This window comes from Dermacentor silvarum, chromosome 9 (assembly GCF_013339745.2).
Source record: "Dermacentor silvarum isolate Dsil-2018 chromosome 9, BIME_Dsil_1.4, whole genome shotgun sequence".
Classification (NCBI taxonomy): Eukaryota; Metazoa; Arthropoda; class Arachnida; order Ixodida; family Ixodidae; genus Dermacentor; species Dermacentor silvarum.
In genome coordinates this window covers 75,908,041-75,930,413 of record NC_051162.1, presented here as the reverse complement: position 1 = coordinate 75,930,413, position 22,373 = coordinate 75,908,041, and the positions used below count along the sequence as shown (strand labels likewise).

At 45.5% G+C, this 22,373-nt stretch overlaps 1 protein-coding gene across 1 annotated transcript in view; it reads right to left on the bottom strand.

Moving 5' to 3' along the window:
• LOC119464796 (luciferin 4-monooxygenase-like) overlaps positions 1-22,373 on the bottom strand; it is an 89,569-nt gene that overhangs the window by 14,169 nt on the left and 53,027 nt on the right. Inside the window, exons 6-7 of the mRNA XM_037725723.2 lie at positions 20,263-20,477; positions 11,328-11,496 (exon numbers count right to left, since the gene is read on the bottom strand). Of these exons, the coding sequence (XP_037581651.2) occupies positions 11,328-11,496; positions 20,263-20,477 (384 nt within the window). The remainder of the gene's footprint in view (positions 1-11,327; positions 11,497-20,262; positions 20,478-22,373) is intronic.

Genomic DNA, 22,373 nt, shown 5'->3' with positions numbered 1-22,373 from the left:
CAACTGCCAGTATGGACACATAGCTGCTGTTCTCCATGAAATAAGCTCGAACTTGTCATGCTTATTCGCCTAAATAAATACACTGAAGGCAATCAGTTATTCCCGCCAGAGATGATTGGGTTTCGACAGTCACTCTCATGCCAGGAGGCCATGCTAAGGCTCAAGCATGACATCCTTACCCCTACAGGTAGTAAAGACACCCAAGCCATCTTGGGACCCGACTTTCGCGGTGCACTTAACAATATAAATCATGAGCCCATCTTACGTGAATTGAATGTTATTAACTGTGGTAGAAAAATGCATGACTATATCCGCGAATTTCTTACCAGTAGTACCGCTGACTTTACTTGTCGGAGTCATGAGTCATGGAAGAGAGCGGTGTGGATCAGAGAACAACGGGGATAGCCGATGTTCTAGTTGACATTAAGCGGAAGAAATGGAGCTGGGCAGGCCATGTAATGAGTAGGATGGATAACCGGTGGACCATTAGGGTTACAGAATGGATACCAAGAGAAGGGAAGCGCAGTCGAGGTCGGCAGAAAACCAGATGGGATGATGAAGTTAGGAAATTTGCGGGCGCAAGTTGGAATATGCTAGCGCAAGACAGGGGTAATTGAGGATCGCAGGGAGAGGCCTTCGTCCTGCAGTGGACATAAAATATAGGCTGATGATGATGATGATGATGATGATGATGAGTACCGCTGACATTACTTTCAATGATAAAACTGCTCCCCCAAGCACCTTAGGTAGCTTTGGCACTCTTCAGGGATCTGTGCTCTCGCCGTTTCTATTTAACCTAGCTATGAGGTCTACTGCAGGGGCGCTGGCACAAATACCGGGTCTCCAATATTCTTTATATGCAGACGACATTACCCTATGGATTAAAGGTGGTTCGGATGGCTACATTCAAGATACCTTCCAAGCGGCTTCAGATACAGTGGCTACGAGAGCCGGGTTCATGAACCTCGAGTGCTCGCCCGCTAAATCTGGGCTGTTACTTCTATCCGCAAATAAGCGCGATACGCCCAACATTCAGATTATTATTAACAGGAAGCAAGTTCACGTCACCGACAAAATCCTTGTACTTGGCATGCACATTCAATCTGACAAACTCAATACTTATAGACTGCAAACGGTTACTGCCAGCGTAGACCACACCATACGGCTTATAGGAAGGGTGTCTAATAAGCCTGGAGGTCTCCGTGAAGCGGAACTGCTAAGACTGGTACAGGCGTTTTCCGTTAGTAAAATCCCAAGCTTCCTTCCTTATCTACACTTAACTAGTGCTGAGGAAGATAAAGTTAACGCACTGATACACAGACTCTACAAATTTGCCCTTGGAGTGCCGAGTACAGCCTCCACTGAGAGACTTTTGGCTACAGGTATTTTGAATACATTTAGTGAGCTCGAAGAAGCTCACCTGACAGCTCAATTTCAGGGCTTATCAAACACCCACAATGGTAGGCACATCCTAAACACCGTAAATATTACCCCGGCACCCATGACTAATGGGAAATTTATTATTCCCCACCCGATTCATGGGCACTTTCATATACCTTCTCTCCCTAAGAATATGTACCCTGTTCATCACGAACATAGAAGGCAACAACGAGCTAAAGCCTTACAGAAAAAGTTATCAAACTACAAAGACGTGGTCTATGTCGATGCCGCAGAGTATCGGAGTGGACACAAATTTGCCATATCAGCCGTTAACTCCTCTGGCAGTGTTGCGACGGCCGCATCTATTCTAGCCTCTTCTTCGGAGGAGGCGGCGGTGGCACTCGCCGCAACAATACCCAATTACTCTTTCATAGTAAGTGACTCAAAAACTGCCATATACAACATTGGAGTGGGTAGGGTTTGGAGGACCGCCCTAGCCATCCTATCCCATAATCCGCCATCCCAACTTCTGAGTTTATTCCGTACACCGGCTCACACAGTCCTAATCGACAATGAAACGGCCCACGCAAGTGCTAGAGCTTTCACGAACGGAGCGCAGGCTAGCATACGGGACGGTTCATACGCCAACAATCTCCCTCCAGCATTTACCTCCAAAGGCAGGTTACTTTCATACCACGACATTTACGGGCATAGGTCGCCGAACCCTCCCACCTTTAATGCGTCGGTTGTCACGCATACACGAGGTGCTATGGCGTAAACTAGACTCGGACTTTTCTATGCCTAGCCTTACGTCACGAAATTCACCCTGGAATATACCCTACTTCAGCCAGCAAGTTTTGTGCAGCTAGCAGAGCGGACTTAAACCACATTATGTGGCTCCTCACCCCTTAACCTTTGTACAGTTTTAAGTAGTCGGGAGCTGTGGGAGGATGTCATGCGCAGCTACAACCCCGAGCTTCAGGAAGCTATCGTGAGGTGGGCTGAGGTGGGCTCAAGTGGTAGAGGCGGCCTACCGCGAGTAGGACAACCTCTCTCGCCTTCTCGTAGCCTCTTTCCCTTTAGGATGTGATAAAGTTGTTTCTCTCTCTCTTCCCTTTTTCCGCCCGTCTAGTGCGCAGACTCCTTTGGTACACATTTTTCTGATGCCGAAACCAAGGACTCTCTCGTTCAAGCGACCGGAACATGAAACCCGGCGGGCTTCGAAGAATGGGGCGGATCAAGGGCAAGCGAGCGACCCAACCTGTCTCCGAAACGAGGCAAGTCAACTCATAGAAACGGCTGAATTTAGCGCTTCGGCACTCTGAGTGCTGCATGGCACAATGAAGAACAGCACCGATGGGCTACGGGTGCTCAAAGAAAAAATGGAGGGATGCGTCATGGACGAACAAGCATCTGAAGACTACATCTCGGTTGCGGAATATGAAGCCAACGTGGTAGCAACGTTGTTCATTCTCTGTAACCACATCGAACAGCTTCGGCCTCAAATGACCGCGGACTGAGACCTGCCGGCACCCAACAGAGCCTCAGCTTCAGGTACGACCTCCAAATATCATGTGCTCGGTGATACCTCAAGACCGGTTGTCGGTGCTTCTAGACTTCCGAAGGTCGACTTGGTTCACTTCAACGGAGTACTGCAAGAGAGGCAGCCTTTCAGGACGTGTTTAGGCATGCCGTCTGCAAGAATACCAGTTTCGCAAAAATTTACCATTTCCACTACTTTAAAACCCTTTTGACAGGACCAGCGGTCAAATCGATAGAACTCAAGTAACGGGCGCATCATATGAAGATGCCATCGAAATTCTAACAAACCACTTTGGCAACATGAGGGTCAACGAGCAGAAATACTTGAAGAGTCTTCGAACGCTGAGATCAGTGAGGATTTCTACTGGTGTGACCGCTATGAGGACTCTCCTGGATACAGCACACATTAACGTGAGTGGTGTCAAGGCTCGTGGATGATCGGAGCTTTCACACGTTGCGATACTCGCCGAGATTCTAACCAGGGTGATCCCCAATGACATCGTGGTGGAACACTACAAGCAACAAAACTTACTATAGAGGCCTGAGGAGACGAAGTCATTAGAGAGGGAGCTAGGGCAGATATTGGAATACATACAACTGGAGGTCGAAGCCCGTGTGAAAAGCGGGCAACAGGAGTCCTGTGTTTGCAACACGCAAGATATAAGGCGGGACTTGAGGCCCGATGCGACGCCTACCCCCTCCGTTTTGCACAATGAATCTAGGAAGACGAAAGATACTTTCTTGTTCTCCCTTTCGCCGACACATGCTATGGAAACATGCACGCCTGCACTAAGTCTTTATGAGAAGAAGAGCCATCTGGCGAAATCAGGTAAAAGTTTCAAGTTTACATTGTGAGTCCACCGCTCGAAAGATTGCCGACACAACATCCGTTGGGCTAACAGTAAAAACAAGCACGCAACACCTCTGTGTGACCCCAACTACGCTAGCACGAAGAAACCGGTTGTACGCTAAACCTGAGCTTGTATTGCCGCACAGGCACCTATTGGCAATTTGCTTGTAAATGACGTATAACTGCAGACGTTCCCAGTATAGGCTCTACGTAACTTCAGTTCTTCTTACATAAGAAGGGTCCTGCACAACGAGAGATAGAGGACGTTTATCAGATAATATATATTCAGAAAACTAAGCCTGCCAACGTGGAAGAAAGTAGATTGTGAAGTTAAAGCGTTTGGTGGTTCGAGCGGCACACCAAAAAGCAGCTCGCTCAGCCGGGTTAAGGTTACTTTAATTATCCAGTTTGACAGCTCCAAGCCCGAAATGAAGGATTTGGAGGTTCCCTTTATTTGCAACCACATGATTGAGCCTCCAGACGCACAGACATTTGTGCACAATCTGGCCACTGCAAAGAAGTTTATTGCTGACTTTGTATCGCTTGCTGGCCTACAGACAGAAGTTGGCATAAAATTGCCCATTGGATCCGACCATGCAGATGTGGAAGTCGTGCTAAACGACGTTTGGTCACACGACGAAGTGACAGGATTAGCTGCGATCAGCACTAAGCTTGGCTGGATGTTTGAAGGACATGTACCATGCGACATGCGCATTTTCAAAGAAGCCTGCACGCACGTTTGTGTACACCGCCTGAGTTTCACAGAGGCCGACATGTCTCAAGTCCTACAGAACTTCTGGGATCTATAGACAGCATAGGCATTTCTGGCCCTTCGTCTAACGAAGAGCATGGAATTGAAGTGGTCCGACAATTCACGGCGGCAATAACGTTCAAGAATGGGAGGTACGAATTAGCACTTCGGTGGAAGCCCGTCATCACAAATATAGCAGACAACCGAAGTGTTGCGGTTAGACGCCGTCAACCTTTATTGAGGCGATTGGACAGTTACGAGGAGCTCCTTCAGCAGTACGACAAAGCAGCGAGACATTGTGAACTGGATGAGCACGCAGAAAAAATTTACGGACAAGGCGTGGCAGAGAGATGGTATTGCCTACCACACCATGCCGTTATCACAGAATCGTCCTCGTCGACACGGCTGAGGGTGGTCGTCGATGCTTTGTCACACAGACTTCGTGGAACGTCTCGAAATAAACTATTAGAAAAAGGACCCAATATCAGTAACGACATGATTAAAACGCTTGTGAATTTCAGACTAGACAAGATTGGAATTATTGCCCATGTACGAAAGGCGTTTCTTCAAATCGGCATTCAAGAGCTTGATCGCGACGCCTTGCGGTTTTTATGGTTTGACGGTACACCAAATACAAGTGAGCCTGCGCCTAAAGTAGTAGAGTATATCAAGGCACGAGTGCCATTTGGAACTACAGCAAGTAAATTCCTCTTGACAGCGATGTTCCAGTATCATTTAAAGCACGTCGATTCTGAGCTGCGATCTACTGCAATGCAACTTGCTGTGAACTTATAGGTTCACAACCTCGTCAAAGGAGTTCCTTCTTCAGAAGAAGCTTTCCACTTTTTTAAAGAAGTGAAACTCATCACGAGCAAAGCGGGTATGAAGCTGCAAAAATGGTTCACCAATGATGATAAGCTAACAGGGCACATTGCTTATGAATTGGACTCCGTTCCAGCAGTGGCTCCTTTGAAGGTTCTAGGCTTGCTATGGGACACAGCTGCTGACAAGCTTATTCTAAACATGGTACCACTGTTGCAGCTGCTCGCAAAAAAGACGACAAAATAGATGTGTCCTTGAGACGACCGCATGGTCTTTCGATCCATTCCGTTGGCTATCAACGTTCGTATTTAGGATGAAAGCCCTCTTTCAAAGATTGTGGTAGCACGGCACAGCATGGAAAGAAGTTATGCCTGAGCCACTTAGACACAAATAGAAAAGTCGGTTCCATGAGCTGAAAAGCTCTGAGGTGTTTTCACTCTGCATGTGTGAGCTGAAATTATTGACAAACCTACAAGCTACTAGCCTTACGTATTTGCGGATTCCAGCTCTAGTGCCTACGGTGCAGTAGTTTATATGAGACTTGAAAGCCAGTGCGGTAACGTCGACGTTCAGCTTCCGTTTTGGAAGTGTAGAGTAGCTCGAATCAGACGGATCACGTTACCATATTTCGAATTCGTAGCAGCGGTTCTGGCTTCTAGAATCATAAAGCCTTTGCAGGAAGCTCTAGAGTTTAGGCACTGGAAAATAGAAGAGCTCCTGGGGACGGACTCAACTGTAACTCTTTGTTGGATACAAAGCTTGGTAATCAAGTGGAATCAATTCGTTTATAGCAGAGTTGACTAGATACGTCAAGTAGCAGGTTCATACTCGTTGCATCAATGTCAGGGAACCCGAAACCCGGCTGATCTGTTGACGCGTGGGCTTTCACTTACAGACCTTCGAAACAGCCAGCTGTCGTGGAAAGGATCAAACGGGCTTCTACCAACAGCAAATAGTTGGCCGATGAAATCTGACATTCAATACTCTGGACTGGCAGGCAAACAAGTGTTCCAGTACTGGTGAGCGTTATAATAGAACCACTTTTCAGTGCAGAAAGATTTAGTTCTTGGTTACGGAGCGCCAGAATGCTAACATGGGTAAAACGCTTCTTTGACAACTGTCGATCGCCACCGTCACATAGAAAAGGAGCACTTACCGCTACTAAACTTCAAGAAGTTTAGAACATCTAGTTCAAGCAAACACAGAGGGACACCTATGCCAAACCGAACTTTAAGTTGGGCAACGCCTCGAAAAGAGGTCATCAATAAGAGACGTGCATCCCTTCATCGTCGAAAATGGCCTCATGAGTATTAGAACTCGCATTCTGAACGCCGATGCCAGGTACAACTACCCGGTCAAGTACCTGGTCATTTTGCAAGCACGTAGAAGTGTGCTCCATGGTGGTGTCGGTGACACCTTAACTGAACTTCGCGCCCGGTGCTGGATGCACAGAATGTGACAAGCAATGAAGGCGGTGCTGCGAAAATTTGTGATCTGTGCTCGGTTCCGCCTCAAGGTTGCGAGTTCACCGACAGCGCCCTTTTGCCCATGAGTGTGTGTTGAATTCGGTCCCTTTTGAGGTTACGGGAGTTAACTTTGCAGGACAAGTTTTAAATGCGAAGCATTTCTTGCCGGCGGCTCTGTCCGTCTTTCCCACGTCCCACATCCCCAAAGCACATCCCCTCCCGCTCTCTCTCCTCTCCTACGCTCCCCCATTTCTCTTCTCTAGGAATAATGTACGGAGCGGCGCCCGCGTCCCACACCCCCACAGTGCATGCGCGTCCCCTCCCCTCTCTCCCCTCTCCTGCGATCCCCACTTTCTCTCCTGTAGGAATCCTCTACGGCGCGGCGCCCACGTGCCACACCCCCACAGCTCATGCGCGTCCCCTCCCTCTCTCTCTTCTCCTACGCTCCCCCTTTCTCTCCTCTAGGAATCCGGAGCGGCGCGCACGACAGGTAGTGCGACAGCTGTATACTCCGCTGGGGGCGCCACGGTAGTTCCGCGGTATGAAAATGACGGAGCGCGCGCACCTCATTCTCTCTCCTGTGCAGCGCCGCGATGAGCGCTCGGGCCGCTGCCGCGAAACCATCTCCTGCTCAAGCTGCATACTCCGCTGGGGGCGCCACGGTAGTTCCGCGGTATGAAAATGACGGAATGCGCGCGCCTCATTCTTCTGTGCAGCGCCGCGATGAGCGCTCGGGCCGCTGCCGCAAAACCATCTCCCGCTGCTTCGCATCCACACATGGACCCCTTTAGCGAGAGATGGAGTAATGTTATTGCGATAGCAATTATATGGACTCTTCAACCGGATTTCTGCCGTCGGCGTCGCCGTCGCCGTGAGGTTCCCTATAGATAATATCTTCGCCGCGCGCCGTATGCCCGAGCGGAAGCGTGCGGGGACGCGCGCTATCACGGAGAGCGACCGCACTCAATCTCCCACGCGCAAGCAAGCAAGCAGGAAGCCAGCGCCGGAGAGAGTGGGGGGGGGGGGGGGAGGCGCACTTCTACTCGGCCAACAACCGCGCTCGCCGCTCGTCGGCACCGTCTCTTATCTCCACACGGCTCTGACCTTTATGCGCCGTGCATTCGCCGCTCAGTTTCCGTTGTAGCGATATACCGCACGCACCTTCGCCCGCTGCGGCGTATGCTTGCTGCCAGCGTTTTGACAGTCGTTGTCTGCAGTCATTCAGTGGGATCTATTCGTGTTTGTTTGTGCGCGCTCACACCACGCTTGTTAATTCAGTTAGTAATAGTCGGGTCACATTTTCCAACGCACCCTACACATGCAATGCTGCCAGGATCGGCAGTGCAGCGCTACAGGTGTGTCCCTTCGCACGCGCTGCCCACGGGAAGCGCTTCTCATCAACACCACCGTTTCACACGCGCCTTCTTGTGGTCATCGAGTCTCTCTTCATGTCGATCTACTTACGCCGCAGCACACCTGCTTACTTAATCAGCTCATGTTTACTACAATTCATATTGCTACCAAAGCCGCTCACCTTACTTCGTATGACATTGCTGTGTTGCTATCGCATTCATTGCTTCGCCCTTAGGGCGAAACTGACATTTTTGTAGCGTTAGCTACACTGGCCTAGCCAAGCCCGTTTCGCGCGGCACATCAAGAGCCGTGCTGCGCATGCGCAAGGATCAGTGATGTCACACGGCTTGCGCACCGGAGCCACCGGAGCCGGCACCTCTCGCGCACTCCGCCGCCGCCGGTCTGCGCATTCCAGAGGAGTGACGTCGTAGCCGTGGTAGACGCACTGGCGCCGGCACGCGCTCGCTGGGCAGTTGCCGTCTGACACTGCGCTGGAGCCGCTGCGCTTCTGACTGGCGTTTGCCAGTGTGGTATAGCCATGGAGAAGGAGAGCGCAAATGCTGCTCAACAGCGCAGAAGAACGGAGAAGCTTGACTCATCGGATCCCGAAGTAGTTGCATGTCAATTAGCGGTTGAGCGTAGGAGGAATGAACAGAAGAAGGCTATATACATGTGCCACATAATACGTATACCGCGTGTGTGTCATTGGAGCAGCAGTAAGCATGACAATCAAGCTAGTCCTTGACAATCTAGACAACCAGGAAAGCTAAGAATAATCAGCTGAACTTTTGCTAACGCTACGTATATCCTGGCATAGCCGAGCTAAGCCACTGCAACATTTTTTTGATGAAACACTGCAGTCGCGTCAAGATACACGTAGTGCTCTTCAAGTGTGCAGTAGTTAGAGCAATTCATCTAGAACATGTTGTTAAACTTACTGCAAATGCTTTCCACGTGGCTTCAAAAGATTTTCTGAAAGAGGTAGAACACCGCGCATTCTACATTTAGGAAGCTGCACGTGAGTTAGCCTCCATGGACCAGTTGTTGAGGAAAGACGAAGTCAGGTAGTATTGCTCTATTCACGACATGATTTGGAAATTTACAGTAGAGATAGCTGCTTAGTGGGCTGGGTTTGGGGAACGGTTAGTTAGGATTGCTAAGATGTGCCTTCGCAAGTCATTGGAAAAGGGTTCGTTCACGTACAGCACCTGAGCACTTTGCCGGCCGAAACGGAAACTTGTTAATTCCGTACCCATAACTTTCATTTACTGTTCTCCTAAAGAGCCAGGCATTCTATCCCCGTCTCATTTTTTGTTAGGCAGCCGTCTTCTGTATAGTCACAAAACTTGAAATGAGTGGGGAGACACGGATACTGAGCTGTCTGTTTGTGAGTCCATAGGCAGCAAATAATGAAACAACTGTGGAAGAGATGGCTTCGTGAATATGCCCTGACACTGTAAATACGTTCACTCGAGAAAATCGTCACAAATGTATAACATAAATAATGGTGACGTTGTGATTATTCATGAGCACAACGCTACTGGAATGTTCTGGAAAACTGTTTGTAGTGAGCCACTGTACCCAAAGTTAAGATAGCATCTTTCGTGCACGTTAAGTTGAAATACCCAATGGCTCACAGCTGGCCCGACCTGTGCAGAAACTGTAGCCTTTAGAACTTGCCTATTCCCGCCCCGGAGTACGGTGAATATTAGAGGAAGAGGACGACAACGGGGACTAGCGCGTTCAGCGCAAGCTGCGCACTCGTGTGTCTGACTGTGCGTCCAGCCACATCAGACCTGCGCATCGGTATCATGGTGCCAGTGGTTGCTTCATCGAAAAGAAACAAGCGTCTTCAGAATGTGAAATTGTTCTTGTGAGAAGTGGCATTTGAATCAATACGATGTGCACTGTTTGAAATCTGAGGCACTTGAAGTTGGATTATTTCACCGCAAAACGTAGTCATCGCAAAAGCTCAATGCACGTTCAGTAAGTATGCTAGTGCTAGCTTCATTCAGGCGGGTAAAGACGGGAACCCAAGACCAGCAAGGTGAATGATGGCTCGGCTATTGGCTTGTGCGTATCTTCACATTAAAGCAACGCATCGCCCATACATGAGGCGTCTACAATATTGTGCACATTAGGATTCAGCACTTATTTTTGTGGAGTTTTTTCCTAGAATGAACTGGAGTCAAGGCGCTATAAACAGCCACGAGGGACCTCCGAACTGGTGTCATGGTGCCAGTGGCTGCATTATCCAAAAGGAACAAGTTTCTTCAGAATGTGAAATCCTTCGTGTAAGATAACACCAGAAACATGCCAGGTGATGCTCGAAAGGAAAGTTTGGCTTCCCAGCTGATTTAGTTAAGGTTTTAGGGCCACTATGAATGCAACACACGCCTGTATTATTAAAACGACTCATTTCACTTGATTCTAATATTTTGGTATCATTCACCATACTCGACCAGCCCATATAAACCTGAGGTATCTTAGACCACATACTGCTTGTACCACTCTCGTATGAAGCTTGACAAGAAAACAGTTGGAAAAGAATCACTACATTGTCTCCAGCAGAGTCTGACCTACTATTTTCGCGGATAGTCACAGTCGTAGCAGTTGTGCGAAGGCATGTGAGCGAGCGAGTACTTTTATACGCACAAAGGCAATGCCAATGAAGCAATCCAAAATAACTGCATTACTACATTGCTACATAGGCAACCATGGGTCATACATAATTTTTCTTGTGGTATATGATAATGTATTCCACCTAAATACGAAAATATTCTGCAGGATGTCTTCTCTATGAAAACTGCACAACCTGATAAGATACATTTTGAAGCAAGAATAAATCGTATAAACTTGTGAAGAACCAAACGTTTAATCAAAAGCCGCACTGTCTAAACGCGAAATGTTGCTTAGCACGCTTACAGTAACCTCTGCATGGGCTGCCTGGTGACATAGTGAAGTGCTCTAGATTACATTAGGCACACGGGCTTTCGTAACATGCACTGGCAGTGGATATAAGCACACCTTGGATATAAGCATAAATATTGACCCTTCCAAAATCAATACCATCGCGACAAGATTGTTTATTCCCGACATTACGCGCGTGGTAGATCAGACAGGAAAACAACGCCTGTCAACATGGGACGAACGAAAGTAGTACCTTGTGTTTGTCGACCAAGTCAGCCAAATCTTCAGATTCTGGGGTCATCGGTGTCACGACAATCGTCGCTCCAAGACACACAGCATACATGTTGAAGTAAAAGCCGAATGCATGTGCCATGGACTCCAAGATTACGTATCGGTCTCCAGACTGTAGCAGATGAGAAGACCTGCGGAATTGTGATAGATATCATTTTCAGTGCCATTATACCAGCTTCATCATCTCGAGAGGAAGACCACTACCAACGGGCTGCAGGTGCCCGTTAAGTCAGAAGCAGTCTTTCTCCTATGGCCCCAAAAATTCATGTTCCTGTCATACCAATTATTTCTGGCCATCGATGCCGTTTCCCTTCAATTTGCAGCCACTTCCTTCCTGTAATAATAATCCGGTTATCTGCTATAATGTTAGCGCGTGTTGTGCAAGTTCACCTCTTTTCATAAGTCTCAACTAGAATGTCAGGTACGCGTGCTTGCTCTTAAGTTCATAGAGCTGTATTCCTTACTAATAACGTCGTGCCTAGAATTTCAAACTCTAATATTTACCTGAACAATTAATCTGAAAAGAAAGGAAGCCGCCGCGTACAGTTCTGCTGCACCCACGCCTAGCAGCCTGTCCTAGTAGAAATACCGTAACCGCTCAATGGAGACCTTCCTACGTAACACTTACGGGCGGCTTTTAATTGTGAGATAAAATATGCGCTTGCCGGATGTAAAACACAACGCTAATTTTGAAATTTTGAAATATAACTGAGGAGGCGCAGAAAAAAGAGAGCGAACGCAGGGATGCTAATCAGATATGCGTTTGGTTGGGTACGCTATTCTGGCGGACGAAAAAGAGGGAACAGAAAGATGAGATAGCGAGAGGTGTGGGGGAAATATGAGGTGAGCTCGCGCTCAGTAATAACGGAAATCTTAAATTTCCAGCATACGCTTCAGGTCTTCAAAACGCCTCTAAACTAGAAAATTCCAATCTGCGCTTTACCAATGACCTGTCTTCAAATGTGACATCTGTTTGCAAAAAGCTCTGGGAGGCCTCCGGTTCATTTCGCGACAAAGGTTTTGTTTTAAAAATGCGCTATGATCATGTCTTTATTAATAAGATACGCTATCACTGGGAGTACGCGCCTAACTACAAAGGTTAAACGATTTTTTACACTAGAGTTGCATTATAGCACAGCAGCAACATGGCTTTCACAGAGGTAAATCTGTGGAAACAGCTCTTATTGAAATCAAAGAAAGACTAATAACAGGTATTGAGAATAGGTTCTTTTCTATTGGCATCTTTTTAGATTTCAGGAAAGTGTTCGATTCTATCAAGCATGGCGTTCTTCTTCATAAATTTAACAAGTACGGTATACGCGCCAATGCACTTAAATTGAGTAGAAGTTACTTGCATAATCGCTATCAGTTTGCAAGCGTTGATGATAATTATTCCAGTTTAGAATGAATACAATACGGTGTTCCTCAGGGCTAAATCCTAGGCCCCTTCTTGTTTCTTCTCTATATAAATGACATTGTACTCATACCTGATACACCTGACTTTGTGCTATACGCTGGCGACACTAATGTATTTTTTCACGGTGGTAACATAAACAGTATTTACAGTCAGGCTTGGTTTCAACAGCTGCCGTTCTGGTTACTGAACAATCAGTTGGCTCTTAACACTGAGAAAACCAACTATAATAATTTCAGAGCTAATAATAAAGCAATCATCAGTAATTTAAAGCTCACTTTTAATGGCAAAAAATTAAGTGACACACATGAGTTCCTAGGCGTCCACTTCCATGAACATCTAAGTCGGACACAACATGTCCCCTATCTTCACGCTGATGTGTCCAGAACAATAGGTATGCTACATAGGTTACGTTTCATGCTACCATCATGGTTTAAACGACAGCTTTACTACTCTATAGTATTCTCGCATTTGCACTATTGTATTTTGGTCTCGGGAACCACCACTCAGGGTAATAATAATCACCTTCAAGTATTACAGAAGAAGTGTATTCGATTCATTGAAAATTTATCATGGCAACAACACTCAGTACCTTTCTTAAAAAAAAACGGTATCTTGACTATTTCTAATATTTTTCGCCAGCGCCTTGCGCTCAAGATTTTCCTCAATTTAAAGGCACCATATAAGTGACCCGAATCTAATCATGCACTTTGGCAGAATATTTATGCAAAGAAAAAAATTAGAACATGTTACGGGACGCAGTTGTTAGGTTACCAGATACCAGGGTTATTAAATTTCTACCCGGAACTAGTTGCTATCGCGCAACAATCAAAGTCCATTTTTATCAATTAAAACAAGAGTGAATGTCCTATTTGTGCGATTAGTCCCATGTACCTAAATGTATGTAATGGAGAAAATGTATGAAAGTACCGAATTGTTTCCTGTTGCAATATTCTACCAAAGTGCCACATTGTCATTGCTTTGTTGCTCTGTAAGATACACAATGTCTTTTAATTATTATTACCTAGAGCATTTTGAACTTAAAATGCCTGTCTCCATATGCTGGGCTTCCAGACCAAATCCCCCCGCCCCCGTGCACTTTTTATTCGTGTCCTATAATGTATGCAGTATATACTTGCACATATTTTTCATGTACTACTACAAATTGGTATTTTTTTGCGACAGCGCTGATCGCTGTCTGCTGCACGTCGGAGAAACGAGGCCTTGGCAGGCACCAAATAGGCGCCTTTTGCCTCGTTGACTCTGGTAGGAAGGTTGTATTTTTGAATGTTTCCTGCCAAATTACGATTATTGTTATTATTATTATAATTATTGTTATTATTATTATTACTATTATTAAAGGAATGGTGAAATTTTCCAGTAAATCTTTTCGCTTCTCATCTGTGCCTTCAGTTACCAACCGTGCCGATGTCAGCAGCCATACTGTATCACCATCATCGCATCTTTGAGCAGCTTCCACATTGCTTGAATAACTTCGTTTACTCAATGTTAATGCACAAAATATCGCAAATAAATTTCCTGCCATCTTGTCTCTTATTCACTCGTACTGTCCTCACGTTGTTGCCATCACGGAAACGTGGCTACACAGTGGGATTTTTGATTCGGAATTCACTCCACCGGACTATATCGCAATTCGGACGGACAGACAAAACAGCCAAATTGACGGCATCGCCCTTTTGCTTCTGTCAGACCTTAAGTTCTCCGTTTTTCCAGATCATCTAGATACGCAATCGGGCTGGTGCAAGCTTTACTTGGAAAAAATGCATTTTGTAATCAGCGCTTTCGATACCGTACTTCACTCAAAACTACTGCCTTTGGCGAAGATAGGTCCTCCTATCGAAACGTTGGCCAGCCTTTCTGAGGCACCTTATCCCTGTTTATAATCCTTATTCCTCGTGTGCTACTCCATTAGTCAGCCATCTTTTTTTGATTTTGGATGTCCAAACTAAATGCCATTCTTACCAACCCCCAGTTAGTGAACTGGATAGAGAGTTTTTTTTTTTGTCTCACCGCTCTTAATTCGTAAGCTTTAACTCGATCAATTCCTTGGTGGTTGACGTGTCATCAGGCGTTTCTCAAAGATTGGTCCTCGGTGCTCTTCTTTTCTTAATATATAATAATAATTTACCATGTAAGATATCATCTAAAACCCGAATACATGCAGACGACTGCGTATTATATGACATCATTCCATCTCCATTTGATCATGTTCGCCTTAATGCCGTGGTGTGAAACATAGCAAACCATTATTAACTTCCGTAAGACTGTCGTTATGTCCTTCTCTAATAAAGCTAGCCCGTTCTTTTTCAGCTACGAATCTAATGGTAATTTAATTAAACGCGTTTCTGAATATAAATATCTTGGTCTCACATTCACCACTAACCGGTCCTTGTCAAAGCAAATTGATTCCATTACGGCTAAAGCTCTACAAAAACTCGGTTATTTACGTCGTACGCTGCCTAATCCTCCGCACGACACTGAATTACTGTTATATAAAACTTTTATTTGCCATATACTTGAGTATGGTAGTATCATCTGCAATCCATACAAGCAGTTCGAAATAGACAGAGTTGAGACCATCCAAAAGAAATCCATTAGAGTTACCTACCGACGTTATGACCACCAGTTCTCAACATCGTCAGTCATGCCTTCACTCAACCTAACATCTCTCGCCGAACAGCGACACGTTAATTTTTAAAAACTTTTTCTCGGCATTATTCACTCGTCTTGTCGCCTCTCCAGTAATGAATATCTTCGCAGCCTTTGCTAAATTGTCTTCTACTAGCAGACAGCACGTTGTTAACATTACACCCTTTTTTGTGTGCACCAATGCTTTTAAGTATAGCTTTTTTCCTGAAACAATTGAAAGTTGGAATTCGCTACCAGTAACGAACCGTTCTCTCCGATTAAGCGAATTCTTGTTTGTGCTCCCTCAACATTTCGCTTAACTTTCTTTCTTTGTTGCCTGTTGCATTTGTTGTTTGTATTATCCACTCCTGACATAGCCCCACTAGTCGCTGCCGTATGTGAAAGTAAAAAAAAATATAAAAAATAAGTAAATAGAAAGATAAGACAGAGAGAGGAGTGGGGAAAGACGAGGTGAGCTCGCACCCACATGACGAGGGCCTGAGCAAGTCAAAGGCGTTCACATAGGCCAGGCGCCCTCAAGAAAGACAAAAGGCCTTCACAGCTGTGAGTGCCGACGACGAGCGATGAGGATGGTCTTCGTGTAGCACCTATACGGACAACGACCGATTTTCCAGTCGTCGCATTGCGATAGATAATGTTTGTCTTTCCGAGTGAAACTGATGAAAGTGGCACAATAAATTTTTGATGTTGCCTTCGCCGCCGCAGACATAGCAAGCAGAACTACATACGGTATAGAAGCGATGTATCACGTCGGTAATTCCCGGGTGGAGGTCGCAGTTGGAGCGAAGGGTTCAGTTCGTTTAACCTGGTACGCCTTATTGTTGTAGCCAAGAGGAAAGAACGACACACCTAGACGAGAAGTCACATAACCACACGTTTATTAATCTCAGACGTGCTTTAAATAAAGAGAAGCACGCGCTGCCAGATCAGCGACAACTCGCCGTTATAAAGAACACTCTCGATCTACTTTCACTAGGTGGCAGCCTCTACAAAATCTCGCGAATAGAGCAAGCGAAGTTCGCAGCAGCAGGTGGATTCACGCACCTCCCACTAATAGTATGCATGTGGGAAGTGTCTTGGCAACACGAACGCCCGTCTGCAACGCCTTCACTGATACTGGCACTTTCTGCGATGATGTTAGCAGGGGGATATCGCACTAGCTGGGTCCTGTTGCTGCGTACAGCACCAGCATCGGCTGGGGCTTGCACAGTCGCTTCGCGCTTGAGTTCTGTCAACCAGACGCCGTCTCCATAGAAAAGCTCCGGTAGACCGTGGACTCCGTGACGACTGTCGAAGACTCCTTTGACGTTTCCGGTATTGTTTTTTTAATCTCGGAAGGGTCTCTTGAACTGGCAGTTGGGGTGTCAGCTTTGTGGAACTAAGAGCAAGCTTGGTTCTTAGCCGAAGACCCATGAGTAGTTCCGCAGGGCTACACCCTTTCTTCAAAGGAGTCCACCTGCAAGCTAGAAGCGTCAGGTAGAGGTCGTCCGTCTTTGTCATGAAAGTCTTGATAATTTTTACCGCAGTCTTAGCAAGTCCATTACTATGACAATAGTGAAGACTAGATGTATTGTGCTTGATGCCGTAGTCTTGAGCGAAGAGCGAAAGCTAAGTCGACGAAAACTGTCGGCCATTGTAGAAAACCACGTCCACAGGAATTCTGTGGCGTGCAAAAAACACTTGCAGTGTTTGACTGCAGCTGTGTACGTGAGCTTCTCCAGCCGAACCAGTTCAGGTGGCGCAAATAATAATTTGTAGCTATCAGCCACTACTGGCTCTTAAAGTGAAATAAGTCCATTCCAGTGCGTTGCCAGGGTCTTTTGCAAATTCCGAGCTTATCATTGGCATTTTCCTGTTAACTCTTGTTTCGACACATTGCTGACATTGCTTCACTATGTACGTGACGTCAGCTCCTATAGTAGGCCATCAGACATAACCTCTGGCTAGAGAAAGTATCTTTATGAGAAAGTATCCTTCGTGTAAGAGTCATAGAACTTCCTTTTGGCAAGAGGCAGGGACAACTCGAACAGCTTAGAGGTGCAATTTGTCTGTAATAAACAGGGTCTGTTTATTGAGATGCCTTTAACCACTAAAGGCAGTGCTCCTTTATGGGAATAGAGGTTTTCAAAGAGCACACAAAAGCTGCTACGTTTTTGTCGAGATCTTTCTCTTCCGTTTTTCGTAGAGGCTTTCATGTAAGAGTGTCTGCTCCCAGAAGGTCTCGGCCTGGAACGTATCTAATCTCGTACTGGTATCCAATCATTCTCATCTTTAGCATATGCAATCTGGGCGTCAGGTCGTCAAGGCTCTTCGAAGTGAAGATCGGAACCAACGGGTTATGATTCGTCTCCAACTTGAACAGGTTGCCGACTAGGTAATCACTGAACTTGTCACATGCCCCGAGTAAAGCAAGAGACTCTTTCCCGATTTGAACGTAACGCTTCTCGGCCTCTGAGAGTAAGCTTGAGGCATAAGCGATAACAGAAATTTACCATTCGTCTGCTTCTACCCGATTTTATGCCCTAAGTACAAAGGACGATGCATATCCAGTGACGATTGTATCCCTTCGTGGATCGGAAACTCCCAGTACAAAGCGAGACGAGAGCACCGACTTCCTTCTGTGAAAGACCCGCTCTTGTGGAGCATCCCAAGCAAACTCTGGCTTCTTTGAAAACAAAAGAGTATGGGGTTGCAGAGCCTCAGAGACATTGGCAACGAATCTGGAGATGTATGTTGCCATTCCGAGTTTCCCTCCGGTTTGGTGCTGTTCCTTGGGCTCCTATTTTCAAAATCGCTTCGACCTTCCTTTCGTCGGATCGTATGCCTTCTTCGTCTAGCCAGTGTCGAAGGAACGTGAGGAGTTGGATATTAAACAAGCATTTGCTTTCGTTCATTGTCACTCTAGCCATGACGAGTACCTGAATCAGATTTCTGAATGTCTCATTGTGCTCATGCTCGTTGGAACCCCAGATAAGAATATCACCCTTGTAACAGCCAACCCTGTTGATGGCTTGTAAAATGCATGACATCTGTTTCTGGAAGTGCTCAGGAGCGGACGCAATTCCAAACCGTAACCAGTTGAAGAAGAAGTGTCCAAAATATGCGATGAATGTGGCGAGCTTTTTAGAATCTTCACTAAGCGAGATTAGCGAAAATCCAGAGTTAGCGTCCTATTTATTTATTTATTTATTTATTTATTTGTTTATTTACTCATTTATTTATATTTGAGTTATTTATCCATTTATTTATTTTATTTAGGCCCTGGGGCATTACAGGAATGAGTGGTAAATAACAATTGCTCACAGAGAAAGAGAGAAAAATATACAGTTATAATAAGTAAAGAAAACATGTTAACAAAAGGCTCTATGAAAGTCAGTCTGGAAGCTGTTGGTGTGAGTGACGGCTGTGATGGAAGCGGAAAGGTGGTTCCATATTTTTCTAGTCTTCAGAATGAAAGATTAGCTTGATGTGTCCATCCTATCAGTCCAGCCTATTACCTATCAAGAAAGGGGTCAGGCAAGGAGACAATCTCTCCAATGCTATTCACTGCATGTTTAGAAGAATTATTCAAGCTCTTAGGCTGGGAATGCTTCGGAGTGAGTATCAGCGGAGAATATCTCAGCAACCTTCAGTTTGCAGATGATTGTCCTATTCAGCAACAATGGGGACGAATTACAGAAAATTATTGAGGACCTTAACCGAGAAAGCGTAAGAGTGGGGTTGAAGATGAATATGCAGAAGACAAATATAATGTTCAATAGCCTGGCAAGGAAACAAGAATTCAGGATCGCCAGTCAGCCTCTAGAGTCTGTCAAGGGACACGTTTATGTGGTCAATTATCACAGGGCACCCGGATCATGAGAAGGAAATTTACAAAACAATAAAATTGGGTTGGAGTGCATACGGCAGGCATTACAAATCCTGACTGGGAGATTACTGCTGTCGTTGCAAAGAAAATTGTCCAATCATTGCATTCCACCACTGTTGTGCTAACATATTGGGCAGACACCTGGAGGTTAACAAAGAACCTCGAGAACAAGTTAAGAACCGCACAAAGAGCAATGGAACAAAAAATGTGAGGTCTAGCATTAAGAGACAGGAAGAGAGCGGTGTGGATCAGAGAATAATCTGGGATAGCTGATATTGTAGTTGACATTAAGAGAAAAAAATGAAGTTGGGCAGGCCATGCAATGCTTAGGATGGTTAACCGGTGAACCATTAGAGTTACAGAATGGATACCAAGAGAAGAGAAGCGCAGTCGAGGACGGCAGAAAACTGGGTTGGGTAATGAAATTAGGAAATTTGCTAGTCCAAGGCAGGGGTAATTTGAGATCGCAGGGCGAGGCCTTCATCCTGCAGTGGACATAAATATAGACGGTTTATGATGACGATGATTATTAGTCCGGCAAGATGGTACACCAACTTTGTAGTTACGGTCTAAAAGGCGATGATACGTAGATGGGAGTGGAAAAAAAGAACGTCTATTATAATTGGATTATAATGACTATAATGGATGATAAATTTTGGAGAATACTTTAGCCCCATGAAGAAGTCCGAGTGTGCGCTCCACGGAAGGGATACGATGCTATTCTGTCAGAACGTGGTGGTTTAGTTCTGTGAAGTCCACGCAGATTCTCACGTCTCTGGAGGACCTTGGGACGACTACCATTGGCACACACCACTCAGTAAGCTCAAAAACAGCTGATATTACGCCAATTTTCAGCATTCTTTGTAGTTCGAACTTTTTCCTTTCGTACAAAGGAATTGGAATGCGACTCGGAGACCTCAAACTCGCCGCTTATTGAGTACTCACCTCAAAGTGGTAATACTGGATACAAACGTGTAGTGCGTAATCAGTATTTTCTTGGGAGTTGCCGTTGTGCCTGAAGTAAAAGAAATGGCAGCAGGCCACATTTCGGTTGCTCCCATGTAGTGAATGTCTTGCGAGGTGCTCTCTTTCATAGCTTGAAGCTTGGAGACTGACTGGAATCCCGGAATATCGCTGCCTATGAGAAAGCACCTCTTGAGCTGCGGCAGTATTATGAGGAGAGAAGGACACTTATTATTTCGCATACATGTTTAGGCACCGTCAAAAGTAGCTATGAGCCATAACTGGTGCTCGTGCAAATTAATGGCCACGTGCAAAGTCAGGCAATGCGTTTTGCAGTAGTAATAATGTCAATGAACCGTTTAAAAAATTGTATGTGAATGCTTAGCACAGGAACAGGAAACATCAACATCCGCTTTATTAGGAAGATCAACTAAATCTGGGTAATCTATTCTGGTCTGTGTAAGGAATCTCCTATTCAATAGTTAAAATGTTCTGAGCCCGTTTAAGAGCCATGCAACCACGAAGAACAATGTTTACCTCTTTACACACTCAGCCAACCGAATCACAATTTTTCGCCAGTTTAACATAAAAGTCGTAGAGAAAAATAGGTCAAAACTTGGTTCTTTTTTTCTCGTAATCATGCTTATACTAGAAATACGTGGCGAAAAGTCGAGCTTCCCACCTCACGAAATATAACTCTTAGTCACACTTGCAAACTGGCCTTGCAGAATCTTCGGTGCTTTCTGTATCTGCCTGTAAGATTATTATTTACGTTCAAAAAGTTATTTCGATCCGAACGAATATCCCAGCACGTTACCAACACTGCAAATTCCGTTAACTGCCTGTTCGGTGGAAGAGCTTACCACCGCCACATCTACGAGGTGCATTCAAGATGAAAAAGGTCGAGATCGTGACGGACTTATGCCCGTCGATACAAGAGAATTTCGAATAGAGGCACCGATTTACTGAATTGCAATCGACTCTCGCCGTCCAACTTTGTGATCGCCAGTAACCGTGCTTCTTTTTAATTAGAGTAATGAGATTATTTCCAAGAGTTTCTCCTATGCCCTGAACGCTTCGCCACACATAGCAAAGCGATTTAATCTCTCATCTTAAGCATTTGCCAACTTTCCAATATGTTGTGATAGAGACCAGGTTTCCCTGTCATCTGACATTCTTGTCGACATCACGAATTCTTACTGGTTCCAAAGCTGTCTTAGTGTGTGCCTGAACTCAGAAAACATAAATTAGCAAAAAATCTATGAAAACGCGAAAAAGGTTATTGCTCTACGGGTGAAGTAACGTCTCTGTCATAGCCATTTTGCCTACAGGGTGAACTTGAGCCAATGTTGGGGGCAGTTCGCGCTTATTTACCTTGCGTCTCTTAGCGTTCATGTTCTTTTGTCCTGAACGTATGCATTGGAAACACCACGACTGTCCTATCAAGGAACGTAAGCTTTCGACGGAACAGTCTGTAAGGGACCTCTGATACATGTAGGGAATTATGAGGCCACTGGTATTCGTACATAAAATCAAATACCGCATTTAAGCGGACGAATATATCGTGTTTAATGCGATATAAAGACACCCGAAAGAGGTTTTGCGCAATACCGCAACTCATGAGTGGAAAAATCTAATATCCGGCTTAATCGAGAAGTTCACCGTCCGGCGTTAGGACACCAAAGTTGATGGGAGTCTTTGGCGGGAGTCCAACCCTTGACCTTGCGTGAGACCAAAATTCAATGGCACCAAAATTGATGGTGCCACCATTGATGGTAGAACCCCCTACCATTGGCGGACGTCTAACCCACGACCTTTGATGTAAATTAAGCCGAAGTTTATAAAGGCACAGTTGATTAAGATAAATTAGCGCACTGGAACCTATGACCTTTGGTGGGATAAAACAAGTAATACCAAGTAAAATCGCATTCGCATTAGAATGTCACGTAAATAACTTAATGAATGTCCCGTGAGCGTGCAGGCTTTCGCTTTCACCCATTTTAGCGTATGATAAAGTGCTAAATCATGCTTAGGTCAGGGAGGTTAGTGCTCTACGGGTGAATTACCGTCTGTGTCATAGCGATTTCGCCTAC